The sequence below is a fragment of the Xyrauchen texanus genome, chromosome 31 (assembly GCF_025860055.1).
Source record: "Xyrauchen texanus isolate HMW12.3.18 chromosome 31, RBS_HiC_50CHRs, whole genome shotgun sequence".
NCBI lineage: Eukaryota > Metazoa > Chordata > Actinopteri > Cypriniformes > Catostomidae > Xyrauchen > Xyrauchen texanus.
This window is the reverse complement of record NC_068306.1, coordinates 1,867,710-1,885,841: the sequence shown is the minus strand read 5'-3', so window position 1 is coordinate 1,885,841 and position 18,132 is coordinate 1,867,710. Positions and strand designations below refer to the sequence as shown.

General features: G+C 41.2%; 1 protein-coding gene across 5 annotated transcripts; it reads right to left on the bottom strand.

Moving 5' to 3' along the window:
- Window positions 1–827: 827 nt before the first annotated feature.
- LOC127624993 (zinc finger protein 501-like) lies at window positions 828–15,321 on the bottom strand. 5 transcript variants are annotated; one of them, XM_052100014.1, is made up of 4 exons: window positions 15,270–15,321; window positions 14,075–14,187; window positions 9,972–10,272; window positions 829–4,328 (listed from the first exon to the last, which is right to left on the bottom strand). In XM_052100014.1, exons 3-4 carry the CDS (start codon window positions 10,270–10,272, stop codon window positions 3,061–3,063), a joined length of 1,569 nt encoding a protein of 522 aa, XP_051955974.1. In that variant the 5' UTR covers window positions 14,075–14,187; window positions 15,270–15,321; the 3' UTR covers window positions 829–3,060. The 5 variants fall into 5 exon arrangements, with proteins under 5 accessions (XP_051955977.1, XP_051955976.1, XP_051955974.1 ...); XM_052100017.1 differs by lacking the exon at window positions 14,075–14,187 and having other exon boundaries at window positions 828–4,328; window positions 15,270–15,285; XM_052100016.1 differs by lacking the exons at window positions 14,075–14,187; window positions 15,270–15,321 and adding an exon at window positions 13,658–14,055 and having other exon boundaries at window positions 828–4,328.
- Window positions 15,322–18,132: the final 2,811 nt, after the last annotated feature.

Genomic DNA, 18,132 nt, shown 5'->3' with positions numbered 1-18,132 from the left:
TAACTGTTCGATGCGTTTTTCTGCGTTGGAGAGAGTCTGCCTTGCTTTTTTGAAACTCATTGGTGTTTGTTAGGAGTATTTCTTGCTTGAATTGAGCGAATTCCTGTTTCATATTACTCTTGCATTCTTCCTTAAATGATCTCAGGTCAGTCTTAATTTCTTTTCTCAAGTCACTGATATGCCTGCTAATAGTTTCAAGTCACACGTGAACCACATTCTGTTCGCCTTCATCTGTTCGCTTAGCTTCCCCAGTATCGCCATCCCTATCAGGTGAATTATCTGGGTTCTCGAGTATACATTGTTAAATCCCTTTTGTTTCGTTCTTGTACCACTCATTTTTAATCAGTATATGAGTTTAGAAATTTAATTTCAGGGGTAAATCTGACTGACTATAGGGAGCTACTTATTATGCGTCCATTTACACTGCCATTTTTCTAGAAGATGGAGATGGCATCAGTTAATCCTCTGAAGCCCATCGTAAAAGACTGAACTGATGTCTGGCTAGCACTGGCTGTAGTTTGTAGTCATCACTCAGCGACACGTAGCTGGAGTCCGACACCAAGCAGGAATGGAGCTGGATCTGTCCTGCTCTGGTAACCTTGGGATATTAATCCTGGGGTTGAGACAGGAAAACAAATAAAATAATATAAGATGCCATTACATTTTTTGCAAAATTCAAGATTATGAGAAATGTTTCTTAAGGCAGTTAAGATTTGCAAGACTTCTGTGAGGAATTGTTCAATTTCTCTTCGTTTTCTTCTGCCTTTAAGTCCTATAAAGATGTAGAATGAAAAAGTAGTTATATTTTGGTCTATTTTCACCCCAAATGATCAACTTTATCTGTAAATCCCTAAAACAGAAATAAAAAAACTAACAAGTATGCTTACATAAACTTGAGCAAATTTATTATTTTGAACTCATTCAGGTGGATTTCTATGTCATAGAGCATGTCTCAACTAAAAGCACAACCTGGTTACCATCAATATATTGTATCATCAATCATTAACGGCTGTTTATATTGTGTTTACATCAGTGCATGATTCAGCTCGTCCAACTTTGCAATGTCCATCAGAGGGTAACTGACGTGAGGGACATTGTATGTGAGTTTTTGATTGCAGTGGAGGAGCTGGACTAGGATGAGACTGATCTGAAAGAGGTTTATAACATCTGCCTCGATCAACCTCTCAGTCATGGGGAGATGGATAAACTGGGGCAGATGGGCTTTTGCTGACCATCTCCGAGTGCAGGAAATCAGCACTCTCATCCCAAAAGGAGTTTCCTCAGGGGGACCACACCATCATCCCTCCCTCAACAAGCCCAATCCCCCTATGACCCATAAACGGAGGAGGAAGAACAAAACAGCTGCAGCCAGTGAGCTAGGGCTGCAACAACACTTTTTATTAATAAGGCTTGAAAAAGTTATATTGCCATTTACTTATGACAGTGGTCGACCAATATGGGATTTTGAATGGCTGATGCCGACATCCAGAGAGAAGGGTGGCCAATACAATGCTGGTATATCACACAATTTAATATAATAAATAACAAACATAAAATTGCTACAAACAATTCTTAATTCTCTTATTACTTAGGACTATATTTACTCAATTTCACACTAAACTTTAACTTTGTAAAAACAAATCTAAATAAATATTGCATCTTAAATGGTAGATAGCAGTTTTTTCTTATTTCTGTTTAGCCATCCAATTTTTGTAATTTATTTGCACATGAAAAAAATGTATATATTAGGAAGATGGAAATAACAGTACACACAATGTCCACATTAGCAAATCACATTTACTCAAAAATACTGGATCAAACCAATTGTACATACAGTGCATATTGAATATGATATTTTCTTATAGCACACGTGAATCGCTTTCAATTTTAAGTTGGGTCCACCACGAGCAGCAATCTCCTGACAGTTTAAACGGCCTGGATCACCTGCTTGGAATTTCACGGACTGACCATCATGAATCAGAAGAACTTTGATCCTGAAGTTTTGATTCTGGCTGATAGAATGCATGCTTCAGAGGAAGATAAACTCAGCAAAAAAAAAAAAAAAAAAGAAATATCCTGTCACTTTCAACTGATTTTATTTACAGAAAGGGGGGGGTATCAAAAGTAACAGTCAGTATTTGGTGTGGCCACCAGCTGCATTAAGTACTGTTGTGCATCTCCTCCTCGTGTACTACACTAGATTTGCCAGTTCTTGCTGTAAGTTGTTACCCCACTCTTCCACCAAGGCACTTGCACATTCCCGGACATTTTTGGGGGGAATGGCCCTAGCCCTCACCCTCAGATCCAACAGGTCCCAGATGTGCACAATGGGATTGAGATCCGGGCTCTTCACTGGCCATGGCAGAACACTGACATTCCCATCTAGCAGGAAATCATGCACAGAACGAGCAGTATGGCTGGTGGCATTGTCATGCTGGAGGGGGGGGTCATGTCAGGATGAGCCTGCAGGAAGGGTACCACATGAGGGAGGAAAAATATATTTTTTTATATTATGTATATAAAAAAATATTAATAACCTAATTTTCATTAAAATGCTTTCAGATTTTACACTATCTGGTCAATTTGTAGATCTATTTGTGATCACAGAGGCAAGTGTTGCAAGTGTTGCAATATCCAGTGAGTGGCATTTCTGTGAATGGGAACACGTTGATGAGAGAGGTGAGGCGAATGGGCTAAAACAACAGAAGACCACGTCAGGTTCTACTTCTGTCAGACAAGAACAGAAAGCAGAGACTGCAGTGGACACAGAATCATCAAAACTGGACAGTTAAAGACAGGAAAAACACAGTCTGGTCTGATGAATCTCCATTTCTTCTGATATACACAAATGGTAGTCCCACTGAAAAATCCATATCGATCGACCACTAAATGTGACTAACTGGGCAATTTTTTTTTAATGAGATGAAGAAATTGCATGAAGAGCAGTGGTAAGGTTTCTCTCCAGTATGGATTCTCTCATGTGTTTCCAGGGATTTTTACTGAGTGAATCGGTTTCCACAGTGTGATCAATTGTATGGTTTCTCTCATGTCTTTTCAGGTTTACTGACTGAGTGAAACTCTTTCCACAGTGTGAGCACTTAAATGGTTTCTCTCATGTCTTTTCAGGGATTCTGACTGAGTGAAACTCTTTTCACAGTGCGAGCACTTGTAAGGTTTCTCTCCTGTATGGATTCTCTCATGTCTTTTCAGGTTTACTGACTGAGTGAAACTCTTTTCACAGTGTGAGCACTTGTATGGTTTCTCTCCAGTATGAAATCTCTTGTGTGTTTTCAGGTGATGTGACTGAGTGAAACTCTTTTCACAGTGTGTGCACTTGTATGGTTTCTCTCCAGTATGAAATCTCTCATGTCTTTTCAGGTTTACTGGCCGAGTGAAACTCTTTCCGCAGTGTGAGCACTTGTAAGGTTTTTCTTCAGTATGAAATCTCTCATGTGTTTTCAGGTGATGTGACTGAGTGAAACTCTTTTCACAGTGTGAGCACTTGTAAGGGTTTTCTCCAATATGAAATCTCTCATGTGTTTTCAGATGTTGTGACTGAGTGAAACTCTTTTCACAGTGTGAGCACTTGTATGGTTTCTCTCCAGAATGAAATCTCTCATGTCTTTTCAGGTTTATTGACCGAGTGAAACTCTTTTCACAGTGTGAGCACTTGTAAGGTTTCTCTCCAGTATGAATTATTTGGTGCTGTTTCAAGCTGCTGGCAGTAATAAAAATCTTCCCACATTCAAAGCACATATGAACCCCCACACTGGTATGAATTTTCTGGTGCCGTTTCAAATAGGACATGTGAGCAAAACTATTTTCACAAAAAGAACACTTGTAAGGCTTCTCATTTGTGTGAGTTTTCAGATGTTGTTTTAGGGACTGTGCCAGAACAAATGTTTTATCACACTTATCACATTCAAATGACTTTTCTCCAGAGTGACAAAAGAGATGACTTTTGAGATGGTCTGCATATGCAAAACTCTTTCCACACTGATGGCATGTGTAAGGTTTCTCTCCAGTATGAATTCTCATGTGTCTATTAAGATCGCTTTTACATGTGAAACTTTTCCCACACTGAGAGCAGGTGAAAGGTTTCTCTCCAGAATGAATTCTCATGTGTCTATTAAGATGGCTTTTACTTTTGAAACTCTTTCCACACTGAGAGCAGGTGAAAGATTTCTTGGCAGCTCTTCTGGGATTTTTTGGAAAGAAATTGTTTTCAGTGTTTGAGCCACTCAAAGAATTTTCTCCATTTATAAAATTAAGCTGTTCGTCCTCCACTTCATTCCGCTCTTCACATTCCTCTCTCACTTCCATCAGCTCTGCAATGAACACAATAAATGTAAAAAAAGAACTTACAATCAATATTATACATGATTGATTTGTTACTGGTGTAATATTATGATGTAGTGCTTGATTTTCCTACTGTGTGAATTTCCCACTAGGGGATCAATAAAGTTATCAATCAATAAACTTCTGACCCACTGGAATTGTGATATGGTCAATTAAAAGTGAAACAATTAGTCTGTAAACAACTGTTGGAACAATTACTCATATCATGCACAAAGTAGATGTTCTAAACGACTTGCCAAAACTATACTCTCCTTCTGTCACTCACTCGTCGTTGTGTCGATTGTAGTGACATATGGGGTCTTTCTTGAGAGCCTCACATACCTCTGAACTTGAGAAAAGGCCGACAGAATTTGCATGGCCCGCCCCCGGACATACGGTTATAAAGGGAGCGGACATGCGTCTGTCAGTCGGAGACGAGTGGTTGTGTGATCAGCGAGGTGCGTTCACGTCTGCTTCACCTACCTCTGCAAGAGAGCGTCTGTTGGATCTGATGGCAAATTCCAACAGCTTTCTCCTCTCTACATGCTGTTCAGCCTGTGCCCCGGGCACTTCGACAGTGCTTTTCTAAGAAAGAGTATATTCCCTCTAAAATAATTTATTTCTGTTAAAAGAGCAACATACACAAGAGAGCGTTGAATGTCCTTTTCAGGACGCGTCTTTTTTTTTCTGCGTAGTTCCTGGATGTCGTAGATATCTCTCCAGATCCGACGGTCATAGACGCTGCCTTGTGTGCCTGAGTCACGATCACACTGAGGCGCTGTTTGTGGATGGTTCATGTCCTTTTTGCGAGAACATGACCATGGCAACGTTGCGGCTTTTATTCTAAAAGACGAACACCACTCCAGCCTGGGTAGTCCCGATCCCGACGTGCTGCAGGAACTGCGCTCTGCATTCACACACTCAGACCTCACTCTCAGAGCTATGAAGGTCACAGTGCAAGCACTCGGGCGAGCGATGGCCATCCTCGTGGTCCAGGAACGGCAACTGTGGCTGAACTTGGTTGAGATGCGCGAAGTTGACAAGGCACGCTTTCTCAATGCCCTGGTCTCCCAGCTTGGCCTCTTTGGCGACACCGCCGCTGACTTCACCCAGCAGTTTTTGCCGGAGAAGAGGCAGATGAAGGCCATCTCAAACATGTCGCGCCGCCGCAGTGCAGGCCGCCCTCCGTTTGCCCGCCGAGGGCATTCCCCTGCAAAGAAACAACAAACAGCTCCGCCTCAACCCGGGCCCAGATCTCAGCGCCGAGCGCCCCGCAGGCGGCGTACACCCCCATCTCCACGATCTCTTCTAGGGCCCGTAAAGGCCCTAAACGCTCCTGAGACGACGCACCCAGGAAGTCAGACGTTTGCTCCGGAGCTGGTAGCAAGACCACTCCATCCCCCAGTGGAGGGCCGGGAGGAGAATCCTCAGTTTTCCCATTTTCTTTCACCGCACCCCCTTTAGGCTGCGGTACCCACAATGTCAACAAGAGCAATTTCCTCACTTCCTGGGTCACAGACCGGCGCACGCCGTTCTCACGGCACCCCGGCACCAAAGCTTTGCAGTCCCGGCTCCCTGAACATGGCCATCTTGCCTCCGGACCCACGACTGTCCGGCCCTGGCAGGCCAACGCTGACGAGTTTCGAAGACATCCCTGCAGGACCTCCTCCTCTATCTATAACCCACCCCCTGCCGGGTGCGCAGAGCAAGGTAAGTGCTTTGAGTCTTTTCTCAGCACCCAAGCCTCTGGACGCGCTTTTAACTCCCGACGCATTATTACTCAGTCATATTTCAAATGTCAATACTCTGAATCCTGGCTGGCAAGTCTGGAAACAGTCCCACTAGTAAAATATGTATATATCATAGCATGTCAACTAATGAAAACTCAATGACTTACTCGTCTGAAATTGTATCCTCGGCTGGATCAATTCTCTCTTCAAAATACAAACGTTCATCGGAGTCCCACTTTTCTTCTGAGGAAAATGTTAACTCTTCCATACTATCCAGGAGTTTCCTCGCCTGTGTATCATTACAAATGTGCAGAAAAGTTAATGACTTTGTTTTTAAGGCACAGTTGGTGGCATTTACCATTTGCATTGATCGTCTCAGCACATTAGCGTATGAATGGCGAGCTCTGTTGGTGGGTGTGATCACATTACCTATAATTAGATGAACCAGTAAACACTGTACATCACTTTTTTCATACGGATTACATTGCAGGAGAATTTTTGTTTTAAATTTGAATTGTTTTATTTAAAAGTAGAAATCTTAAGCTTTCTTTAGACATACGTTTCATGTTTGTGTGATAGGTATTCGCAGAGTTTCAGTTCATTTTTGTGATGTGTTTCAGAAATATGCTCGTGAACACAGAGACTGCTGAAAGCTCACCCTTTTAATTTTCTTTATTTTACAAAAGCACAAGGTTGTTGTTGTTATTGTGAATGTACACAAATAAAAGTAGACCCTTTATAGTCTCTATTGATGCCTTACACTTATCTGTATACCCAAAATGACGGAGTATTTTAAGTTGTTTCCGCTGTAATGACGAAAATATCCAGCAGGACGTGCCGGCACGTCCATCGACCCCAGAGGGTTAAATGATTGCAAAAAGCTTAATTGGCACTGGCACGAAATGATCATAATTTCACTAATATCAGTAGCACCTGGGAAAGTGTGAACAAGTACTGGTCAGGTGAAATCCCTATCATTCTGATTGGATTATAAGAGCAGACTGATTGCTATAAAATGAGGGAAGAAGTGCTTCAAGCACAAGGAAATATCTGCAAAGAATATTGCACCTGAAAGAACCATTTGCTGGATCATCAAGAACTTCAAGGAGAGAGGTTCAACTGCAGTGAAGAAGGCTTCAGGACGTCCCAGAGTGTTCAGCAAGCGGCAGGAGTCCACTACGGGATCGTGTCACCACCAGTGCAGAGCTTGCTCAATATTGGCAGCAGGTTGGTGTGAGTGCATCTGCACGCACAGTGAAGCAAAGACTTTTGGACAATGGCCTGGTATCAAGAAGGGCAGCAAAGAAGCCACTTCTCTCCAAGAAAAACATCAAGGACAGACTGAAATTCTGCAGGAAGTACAAGGATTGGACAGCAGAAGACTGGTGCAAAGATATTTTCTCTGATGATGCCCCCTTCCGACTGTTTGGGACATCTGGAAAATTGATAGTCCGGAGAAGAAAAGGTGAACGCTACCATGAGTCCTGTGCCAACAGTGAAGCATCCTGAGACCATCCATGTGTGGGGTTGCTTTTCATCCAAGGGAGTGTCCTCTCTCAATTCTGCCCAAAAACACTGCTATGAATAAAGAATGGTATCAAAACGTCCTGCAAGAGCAACTTCTCCCAACGATCCAGGAGCAATTTGGTGATGATCAGTGCATTTTCCGGAGCACCATGTCACAAGGCAAGAGTGATAATGATGTGGCTAGGAGATCATTACGTTGAAACTTTGGATCTGTGGCCAGGCAACTCCCCAGATCTTAATCCCATAGAGAACCTGTGGTCAATCCTCAAAAGGTGAGTGGACAAGTAGAAGCCCACAAATTGTGATCAACTCCAAGCACTAATAAGGCAAGAATGGATCACCATCAGTCAGGATTTGGCCCAGAAGCTGATATCCAGCATGCCAGAGAGTGAATTGCAGAGGTTATGAAGAACAAGGGGCAACACTGTAAATGTTGACTCTTTGCATATATTGAATGTTTTTGCCAATAAAAGCCTTTAAAAATTATGAAATGTGTATCATTGTTTTCCAGTATACCATAGAAACATGGGAAAAAATAATCTACAAATACTGAAGAAGCAAACTTTGCAAAACACAAAATGTCACTGCAAAAACTTTTGGCCACGGCTGTATATACAGTATATACACTCACCTAAAGGATTATTATTAACACCATACTAATACTGTGTTTAACCCCCTTTCGCCTTCAGAACTGCCTTAATTCTACGTGGCATTGATTCAACAAGGTGCTGAAAGCATTCTTTAGAAATGTTGGCCCATATTGATAGGATAGCATCTTGCAGTTGATGGAGATTTGTGGGATGCACATCCAGGGCACGAAAGCTCCCGTTCCACCACATCCCAAAGATGCTCTATTGGGTTGGATCTGGTGACTGGGGGGGGCCATTTTAGTACAGTGAACTCATTGTCATGTTCAAGAAACCAATTTGAAATGATTCGAGCTTTGTGACATGGTGCATTATCCTGCTGGAAGTAGCCATCAGAGGATGGGTACATGGTGGCCATAAAGGGATGGACATGGTCAGAAACAATGCTCAGGTAGGCTGTGGCATTTAAACGATGCCCAATTGGCACTAAGGGGCCTAAAGTGTGCCAAGAAAACATCCCCCACACCATTACACCACCACCACCACCAGCCTGCACAGTGGTAACAAGGCATGATGGATCCATGTTCTCATTCTGTTTACGCCAAATTCTGACTCTACCATCTGAATGTCTCAACAGAAATCGAGACTCAGACCAGGCAACATTTTCCAGTCTACAACTGTCCAATTTTGGTGAGCTCTTGCAAATTGTAGCCTATTTTTCCAATTTGTAGTGGAGATGAGTGGTACCCGGTGGGGTCTTCTGCTGTTGTTGCCCATCCGCCTCAAGGTTGTGCGTGTTGTGGCTTCACAAATGCTTTGCTGCATACCTCGGTTGTAACGAGTGGTTATTTCAGTCAAAGTTGCTCTTCTATCAGCTAGAATCAGTCGGCCCATTCGCCTCTGACCTCTAGCATCAACAAGGCATTTTCGCCCACAGGACTGCCGCATACTGGATGTTTTTCCCTTTTCACACCATTCTTTGTAAACCCTAGAAATGGTTGTGCGTGAAAATCCCAGTAACTGAGCAGATTGTGAAATACTCAGACCGGCCCGTCTGGCACCAACAACCATGCCACGCTCAAAATTGCTTAAATCACCTTTCTTTCCCATTCTGACATTCAGTTTGGAGTTCAGGAGATTGTCTTGACCAGGACCACACCCCTAAATGCATTGAAGCAACTTCCATGTGATTGGTTGATTAGATAATTGCATTAATGAGAAATTGAACAGGTGTTCCTAATAATCCTTTAGGTGAGAGTGTGTGTATATATATATATATATATATATATATATATATATATATATATATATATATATATATATATATATACACACACACACAAGTAATATCACATGAGCAAGAATGCTACATAGCATTAGAGATTCAGCTGCAGGCATAGGTTATCACAGCAGTGCTGATTTAGGGCTATATAGCACGATTGCGAGTGTGATATTGCTTATATACAACAGTTCAATGAACAAGTAAATTTAAAAAAATTTGGAAAAACGGAGTACGGTCTTTGCTGGTTCAAAACAAATGATGCAACCAAGCCACCATCAGTAAGTTAGCAGCCATACACACAGATTGAAAGTCATACATGTTTGGAATAACATGAGTGTCAGTACATGCACCTTTTTAAAAGACAACCGAGCACTAAAACTAAAATAAAAACAACAGGTAACTTTTTAGTTTAACATGTGAGTGATTACATCTCTTCTTTCTAGTATCAAACTCAGACATAGAGTGGCTTGTCATAAAAATGTAACAACATTAAAGAAACAAACATACCAGCAGGAATAAAATCATCATCTTCATCACTCTGTTGTTCCTCTGCTGTGGTTTCTTCATAATTTTCATCACTCTGTTGTTCTTCTGCTGTGTTTTCTTCTTTTATCTCCTCCTGCTTCACTTCAATCTTCACTGGTGTCTGCAGCATCTGCTGTTCATCATCATCTTCATCTCCCTGTTGTTCTTCTGTTGCGTTTTCTTCTTTAATCTCCTCCTGCTTCACTTCAATCTTCACTGGTTTCTGCAGCATCTGCTGTTCTCCAGCATGAATCACATCCACCTGCTCTCTCATGATGAACATCTGAACACAAGAACATCATCATTATAATGGACTGGCATTCATCAAACTCAAAAACATTATTATATGATTATACACAAGAACAGATCTGTTCTTTCAGAAATGGTAAAAATATAAATGGGTGTTTGTTTTTTTCTTCCTGACTGCAGGAATATTATAACTAATTAAATATAAATGGGAGAGAAATACTAGTTTTTGGGTGAACTTTCCCTTAAATTTTTCAGGCCATTTTGTCATCTATAAACTGGTGAACATTGACATGAATTCATAAAGGGAAGGTTCAACCAAAATGAAAATTCTGTCAATATCTGTTCAAATTGGAAATGTGTGCGTCGTGTTTTGACTGCACCAGACTGCCAGCCGTTCAGCCTCCCTTCTGTATGCAGACTCATCGTCATTTCAGATGAGGCCAATGACAGTGAAGTCATCTGCAACCTTCAGGAGCTTGACAAAGGGATCCTTGGCTATGCAGGTGTAGAGGGAGAGGAGTAGTGGGGAGAGCACACATCCCTTGGGGGCACCAGTGCTGATTGAACAGGTGCCGGAAGTGAATTTCCCGTCTCACAATCTGCTGCATGTCTGTCAGTAGGCTGGTGTAATTTATTCTGGAGTATAGCTGGGATGATGGTGTTAAAAGCCGAACTAAAGTCCACAAAAGTCCACAAAAGATCCTTGCATATGTCGCTGGTCTGTCCAGATGTTGCAGGACATGATGCAATCCCATGTTGACTACATCATCTACAGACCTGTTTGTCTGAGAAGCAAATTGAAGGGGATCTAGAAAGGGTCCTGTGCTGTTCTTCAGGTAGGCCAACACCATTCTCTCAAATTACTTCATGACCACAGTCTTCAGAGATTTTTGCTTTCTTTGGGACAGGGATAATAATGAGCATTTGAAGCAGCAAGGGACTTCACACTGCTCCAGTGATCTATTGAAGATGTGTGTGAAGATGGGGGCCAGTTGGTAAGCACAGGATCGAAGACACACTGGTGGGAAGCCATCTGGGCCTGAAGCCTTCCTTGTCTTTCGTTTCCGAAAAACCCGGCACACATCATCTTCACAGATCATAAGTGCAGGTTGAGTTGCAGGAGGGGGGTTTCAGAAGGTGTTGATGTTTGTGTGAAGTGAAGGTCAGAGTGGGTGTTAGATTGGTCCTTTCAAATCTGCATGACGTCTCAGATCATTAACTAGTCACTGGTTTGCTGCAATCAGTTAATGTCACTCAATCTACACCATGTTATCGTTCAGGTAGAACTATTCTCTAGACCACCTCTAGAGCTTCACTAATAATCTTCCAGTACGGTCTAATACTCAGTAAACCATTAAATTGAGAACGATATAATTACAGAAAACATAAATACCGTCTTCTCTAGCACTCTCTATAGTGTCGCCCCCCTTCAATTAAAGCCTGCACCATGGTACAATGATCACACTCATGCTCTCAAGAGAGCAGCTGAGAAAATGGAGCACAAGCAGAAGAATACAAAATTATAATTATTTCACAGTGCATGGAAGGATGGTGTCTTTAGCTACAGACAGGCATTAATAGCTGCCAGGTCAGCATATTTTAGCAAACTCGAAAACATAGAAAATAACCACAAAAATCCTAGGTGTTTATTCAGTACTGTTGTGACATTGTTAGTAATAAAGCATCGACTGAACCAGATATTCTGTCACAGCACAATAGTACTGACTTCATGAATTTCTTTACTGATCAATTTTAAATATACAGAAATAAAACTGGAACTATGCAATCAACTGTCACAGCACCTTAGAAAACAGTGTCTCAAAACAATTTTCTTCACGAGCAACTTCAATCCTTCTCTGTCATAAGTCATGAAGAGTTAACAAAAAAAAAAAAAAAAAGCAAAAGCCACAGCATGCATGTTAGATCCAATACCAACTAAACTCTTAAGAGGTATTCCCAGTAATCTCAGAACCTCTTCTTAATATTAACTCCTTACTATCTGTAGGACATGTCCCAAGAAACTTTAAAATGGCAGTTGTTAGGGCTGCACGATTTGGACAAAAAGTCATATTGCGATTATTTCCGAAATATTGCGATTGCGATTTGAACTGTGATTATGATGGTAATGTTTCCCACATGTTCTACTGCAAAAAGGCTGCTGGGTTTGCGCCCTCTTTGAGCCATCTTAAAAAGAACCAAACTGAGACCTTTTTTCAGTTCAACCACAAACAAATAAATATATAAACAGTGAAACAAAGTTTTCTTCCTATCCAAATGTTACCATCCACTGTGTACCTGTTTTTGTCCATTTTGTGACAGGAAATCACTCAGCCCACTAATCATCAACATTAGTTTTTGAAACAGTCAACTTGAATATTAGGGATGCTCCCATCAGGATTTTTAAATCTGACACAGATCTCCAATTTTCATCTCATCAATCGATGCTGGTCATTTAACTAATTATCAGCTGCTGTCAAAACTTGTTATACGTAAACATTCTGCTCAATGTCACTGTTAACTAAATTTCCCTGTTTCCTTCTGTATCCCTGTCTCCAACCATAGTTGTTGCTGTCAAAAATAATGTTGGTTGATTGAATATTTGATTTAGATTCATTATATGCATGTTCCTTCCTTTTCATTTAGATGGATGTTTGTAATATTAGTTCCGCTTTCACTTGTTTCCACGGGGAGTGTAATAAATGCGACACCTTTATGATATACCATATAACCGGCAGCTTGATCCTGAAGAATTGACTAATTATAAACCAATTTCAAATGTACCATTTATGCAAAAAAATACTAGAAAAGGTAGTGTCCTCCCAACTATGTTCATTTATACAGAGAAATTGTATATATCAACAATTTCAGTCCGGATTTAGGCCCCATCACAGTACAGAGACTGCACTTATTAGAGTTACTAATTACTTCCACTTATCATCTGAACAAGGCTGAATTTCTCTTCTTTTAATTTTAGATCTTAGTGATGCCTTCGACACGATAGATCACAACATTCTCTTGAATAGGCTGGAGAATTATGCTGGCATTAGTGGACTTGGATTACACTGGTTTAGGTCATATTTACCAGAACACTACCACATTGTATGCGTAAACAAGGAATTGTCAAATCAAACAGAAGTATGGAGTGCCACAGGGATCAGTTTTAGGGTCTCTGCTTTTCTCCTTTTACATGCTTCTGCTGGGAGATATTATCAGGAATCATGGAATAAGGTTCCACTGTTATGCCAACGATACCCAACATTATATTTCTTCTAAGCCCAATTAAAATTCAAAATTATTCAATTTAGCAGAGTGTAACAATGAAATGAAAGACTGTATTGCCATAAAGTTCCTTCAAATCAATTCCGACAAAACAGAGGTACTAATTATTGGACCAAAACTCCACCCTCCCACCTTCCTACCTTGTTCACTCAGTGGCTCAGTTGGTAGAGTGGGTCGGCCGCTAATCGCAGGGTTGGTGGTTTGATTCCCGGCCACACATGTCTCCACATGCCCTTGGGCAAGACACTGAACCCCAAGATGGCATGGCATGCTAGCACCTTACATAGCAGCTCTGCCATCATTGGTGTATGAATGTGTGTGTGTGAATGGGTGAATGAGACGTAGTGTAAAGCGCTTTGAATACTGTTAAGGCTTTAAAAGGCACTATCCATTTACCTTCACGAAAACAGATTTCTATTTAATACCTTTGAAATATTAATTGTATTTGGCTACAACGGCTGTTTAGATGAAATGATGGTTCCTCTGATTGAAAAAAAAAATATACTTTTATGTTATTTCAGAACAAACACATAATTATCGAGATGTATTCAACTAACTTAAAAGCTCATCTAAAACAACCATCCCATCCAGTTTTCCGAGATGGGAACAAAAACTGCAGTTGGAGATGGAGAGGGACCTTCCCGACTTCCCGACTTTTCGATTCCAATGTCTGAAAATTATTAAGAATTACAAGTTAATTACAAGTACTTGCATTATTATGCTATTATATCATCATTATATCAGTGGCATAAAATGGCTTTAAAATGTCAATAATAGCGTTTATCTCAAGGACAATATATCGTCCAACAAAAGTACTTATCGTGACAGGCCTAAAGACAGTGATGAGTGCATGAGAATACAAATCAAATGAAACGGTCAAATTAAATTGTTTAAATTAAAACAAATTGGCAACACTGTTTGCAGCTTGTTGGCAACACTACGCCATCAGTAAAGAAACACTTAGGGTTTCCAACTGTCCCGTATTAGCCGGGACGTCCCTTAAATAGTGTCTTCCCTTTTCCCGTTTAATGACTGATACAACAACAGCAGCAGCAGTGCTGATCACGACAGTTAAGAATGATCACCGACACATGTCATCATCCAATCACAGCGCCCCTCAAGCGAATCAGTGTACGTTAAGTAAATGCGCCAATTCCTCCACACAAAAAGAAAAGAAAATTCGGGCAATGTGTGACGCTGTTCAGTCGATTTGGCATGTGGAAATACGGATTAATCGACACATATGGATAACCCTAAGTAAAAAAAGACGTGGGTTAAGCCCATCTGCAGTGACTCAACGAAAGCCTTCTGTACTTTATGTCGCAGGGAATCTTCAGTTGGCCACGGAGGTGAGAATAACTAACTAAATGTGCAATACCGGTGCATTCTTCGGGCAGCAGCTACTGTGGAAACTTACAAAATAGCGGCAACTGAAGCCTCGTACGTGTTTAAAAGTGAAGATTGACATGAAATTTGGTAGTTATTGGCCGTTGTATTAAAAAGGTTTATAATTGAAGCGAATACGGTGCCGTTCACACAACACATTTTGCGTTTTTTCTTCTCTAAACAAGCTCTAGGTTTACATATTATATTGCGCTGCATCTCACGCAAGAGCCCCACTGAAAAAAATGTCCCGTATTTTGAGCTGTAATGTCCTGTATTTGGCTGACAGAATGTAGATTCAAAAACTACAAACCAGAAGAAGAAACATCAAAATAAATACAAATGCTAATAATAATGTGAAACACTTACCGAACTGAGCGTCCAAACTTTCAGCTCTTCTTCTTCTTCTTCTTGTTTTCTGTCGGGTTATAAAAACAACTTCCGGCGAATTTCCGCCTCCTGCTGGACTGGAGTGAATAAAACACCAAATTCTGATTGATCAGTCCTGCTGTTGTTCAACTTAAAATACATTTTGTTGCATTGTACAAGAAAATCTGAAGTTGACCAGACTTCTATTTCCATTGACAGTTAGTAAATATTTATATAATTTGAAATCGTTCTCTAATAAAGCAGCACACATTCAGATATCACTGGGAAACCAAAACGTTTCAAGTATGAAAGTATAAAAGAATCATTATTTACTCACCCACATACTGTCCCAAAACTGTATGACTTTCTCTCTTTGTTAACTACAAAAGACAAACTCTTTTATCATTGCCACATATTTTCATAATATTTACTTAAAGGAGACTTTCAAGCTCTAAAATAAAAAAAAATATAAAAAATCACCATAAAAGTTACATGACTTACGGTCCCCTCAGCCAAAGCTCTGAGATGGACAACACAAGATTTCAAGATGTATTTATTTATTGTTATATGCGTGGGGTAAGGGTTACACCATCCAATGAAAATCTTACTTTGCAATCCTCACCAATCCATCGGATATGGTTGTCAATTTAATTTCAAGGTAATCATACGTTGCAAAACTTCAATCATATTTTAAGTATAGTCACAAATAAATGTACAGCACTTTTCTCCAATTAGAGCACATAGTCCTTCTTTAACTAGGAGATAATCAAGGGCAGCTCTGTTTTTGAGAGAACCAAGCTTGAGGTTCTTCAATGAAATCCTTCGGTTGCATAATCTGCAAAAGTTTCCAATTCAAGACTAATGTTGCCAATTAGATAAGCGTTATGAACTGTTCCATACCAAGGAAAAATCCTTTCTAATGTTTTGCTTAAGGTGAAATTTTCAAATGTGACCTGTATAGTTCACATCTAGGCCTAATCTTTCCCAGGGGTTTGTGTGACTATTTTTCAAAGATATGCCCAGTCTTGGAATCAGGTGTAATAAACAACATAAACATTAAATAACAACAAACTGACCAGGATTGTGGTTAGCCATACATAGGCAGAGCTGCCGCATATCCAATATTGATCCTTCAGTGCCCCAAATTTAGCATCTCTTGGGAGAATGATTGAATCAGAATAAACCGTAAGATTCTTATACACTGGTGTGAGTTAAAACGTGGAGAAAATTGACATTTCTCTTAAACCATTAATTTAAGATTTTACCCTAACTTACATATTTTTCATTACAATAATAATAACCCACCCATTACTACCCACGTGCAGCTCTTTCAGTGCCTTGGCCTGGTGTACTTGGAGGGCCATGGCATGCAGGCGGAGGTGGTCTGTCCAGCAGCACCGTAGGCTTTGATCGCCAGAGAAGACGTAGTGCTACTGGAGGGGAGTGCCGCGTGATTCCGCCAGGTGGCGGCGTACCACCTTATCCACCTGAGGAATCTCTGTGTATCCCCTGGCCGCCCGCCGTGGAGGTTAGTGAGAGCGGACAAACTGGGAAGTCTGGTACGGACAGAGAAAGGTGTCATCCATGACCTCGTTAGTTCGTCATGCAATTCCTGGAAGAAAGGGACCAGGGGAGGGCGTGGCTGTGAGCGGTGCTCCGAACCAAGAAAACAATCATCAAGCCATGAGTGTTCAGGGTCGGGTGGAGGGTTCCACTCCAGTCCAACACTTGCGGCAGCCTGGGAAAGCATGGTGGTCAGATCCACGTTGGACTCAGACTGGCCAGGCAAACCCAAAGGTGGCAGCCCAGTCGAGTCCTCGGCATCTGACATCAACGCACTCTCCGATGCTGCAATCGATAGCTCATCCTGTTTGCAAGATCCAAAAAAGACATTAAGCTCGCACGGAGGTGAGCTGCTGGTCTCATCCCAGAACACGAAGGGGCAAACAAGCATGCTGGGGAATAGGAGGTCCGCGGGGATTACCCGGCGGGGCCACTCCCATTGGTGTCCCCAAATCGTCTCCAGTGCCAACCAACCTGGACTAGTACCCGTATGTAGAAGGCGGGGGGGCGGCTGGAGCAGCTTTCCCCCGAAAGAAGGAAAGTCGTGACCGCAACGTTGCCATGGTCATCTTCTTGCAATGAGAACACGAACTCTCCACGAACGCAGCTACAATGTGACTGAGGCCCCGACACGTGAGGCAGTGATCGTGGCCGCCAGAAGCGGAGAGATAACGACCGCATCCAGGAATTACACAAAGATGGAAAGGCATCTTTAAAAAGATGCTGTCCATCAGCGCACGCTCTTAAGAGGAAATATACTCTTTTTAACATTCAGCTCCAGCTCGTCTGCATCGGCTCTTGTTTGCAGACCATTTAAATAAGACCGTTGCGCACCAATCTATTATTGTAGTAACATGATGGCATGTAACAACCGTGACTGGTCGTTTACAAGTCTCAGTTGCTTCACATGCAAGCAGGTGATTTTCTGCACCCTCAAGAAACAAATCGGCCAAACAGGAACATTTTTGGCCAATGCAGATAATTAAAAACCTCAGAATATCGGGCAATTTATTTCATTTCATTAGTATCACCTCACCTCATTTTAGCAAGGAAAAGGGAGAGCAGTGATAAAAAACTTTTTTGATAATTTTCTAAGACAATTTTCTGTATGCATGTCAATTATATTTATAACATAATTCACTTACAAGTATACTGGAAAATGGACAATGTTAAATTAATATCACCCAGACTCAAAGGTGACCATTGTAACACTGTAATAAATAAAACATCAATTAACAGTACACATTTAATGTGTGTCCTGTACACTGTTAGTAAATAAACAAACACTTTATAGGATTAT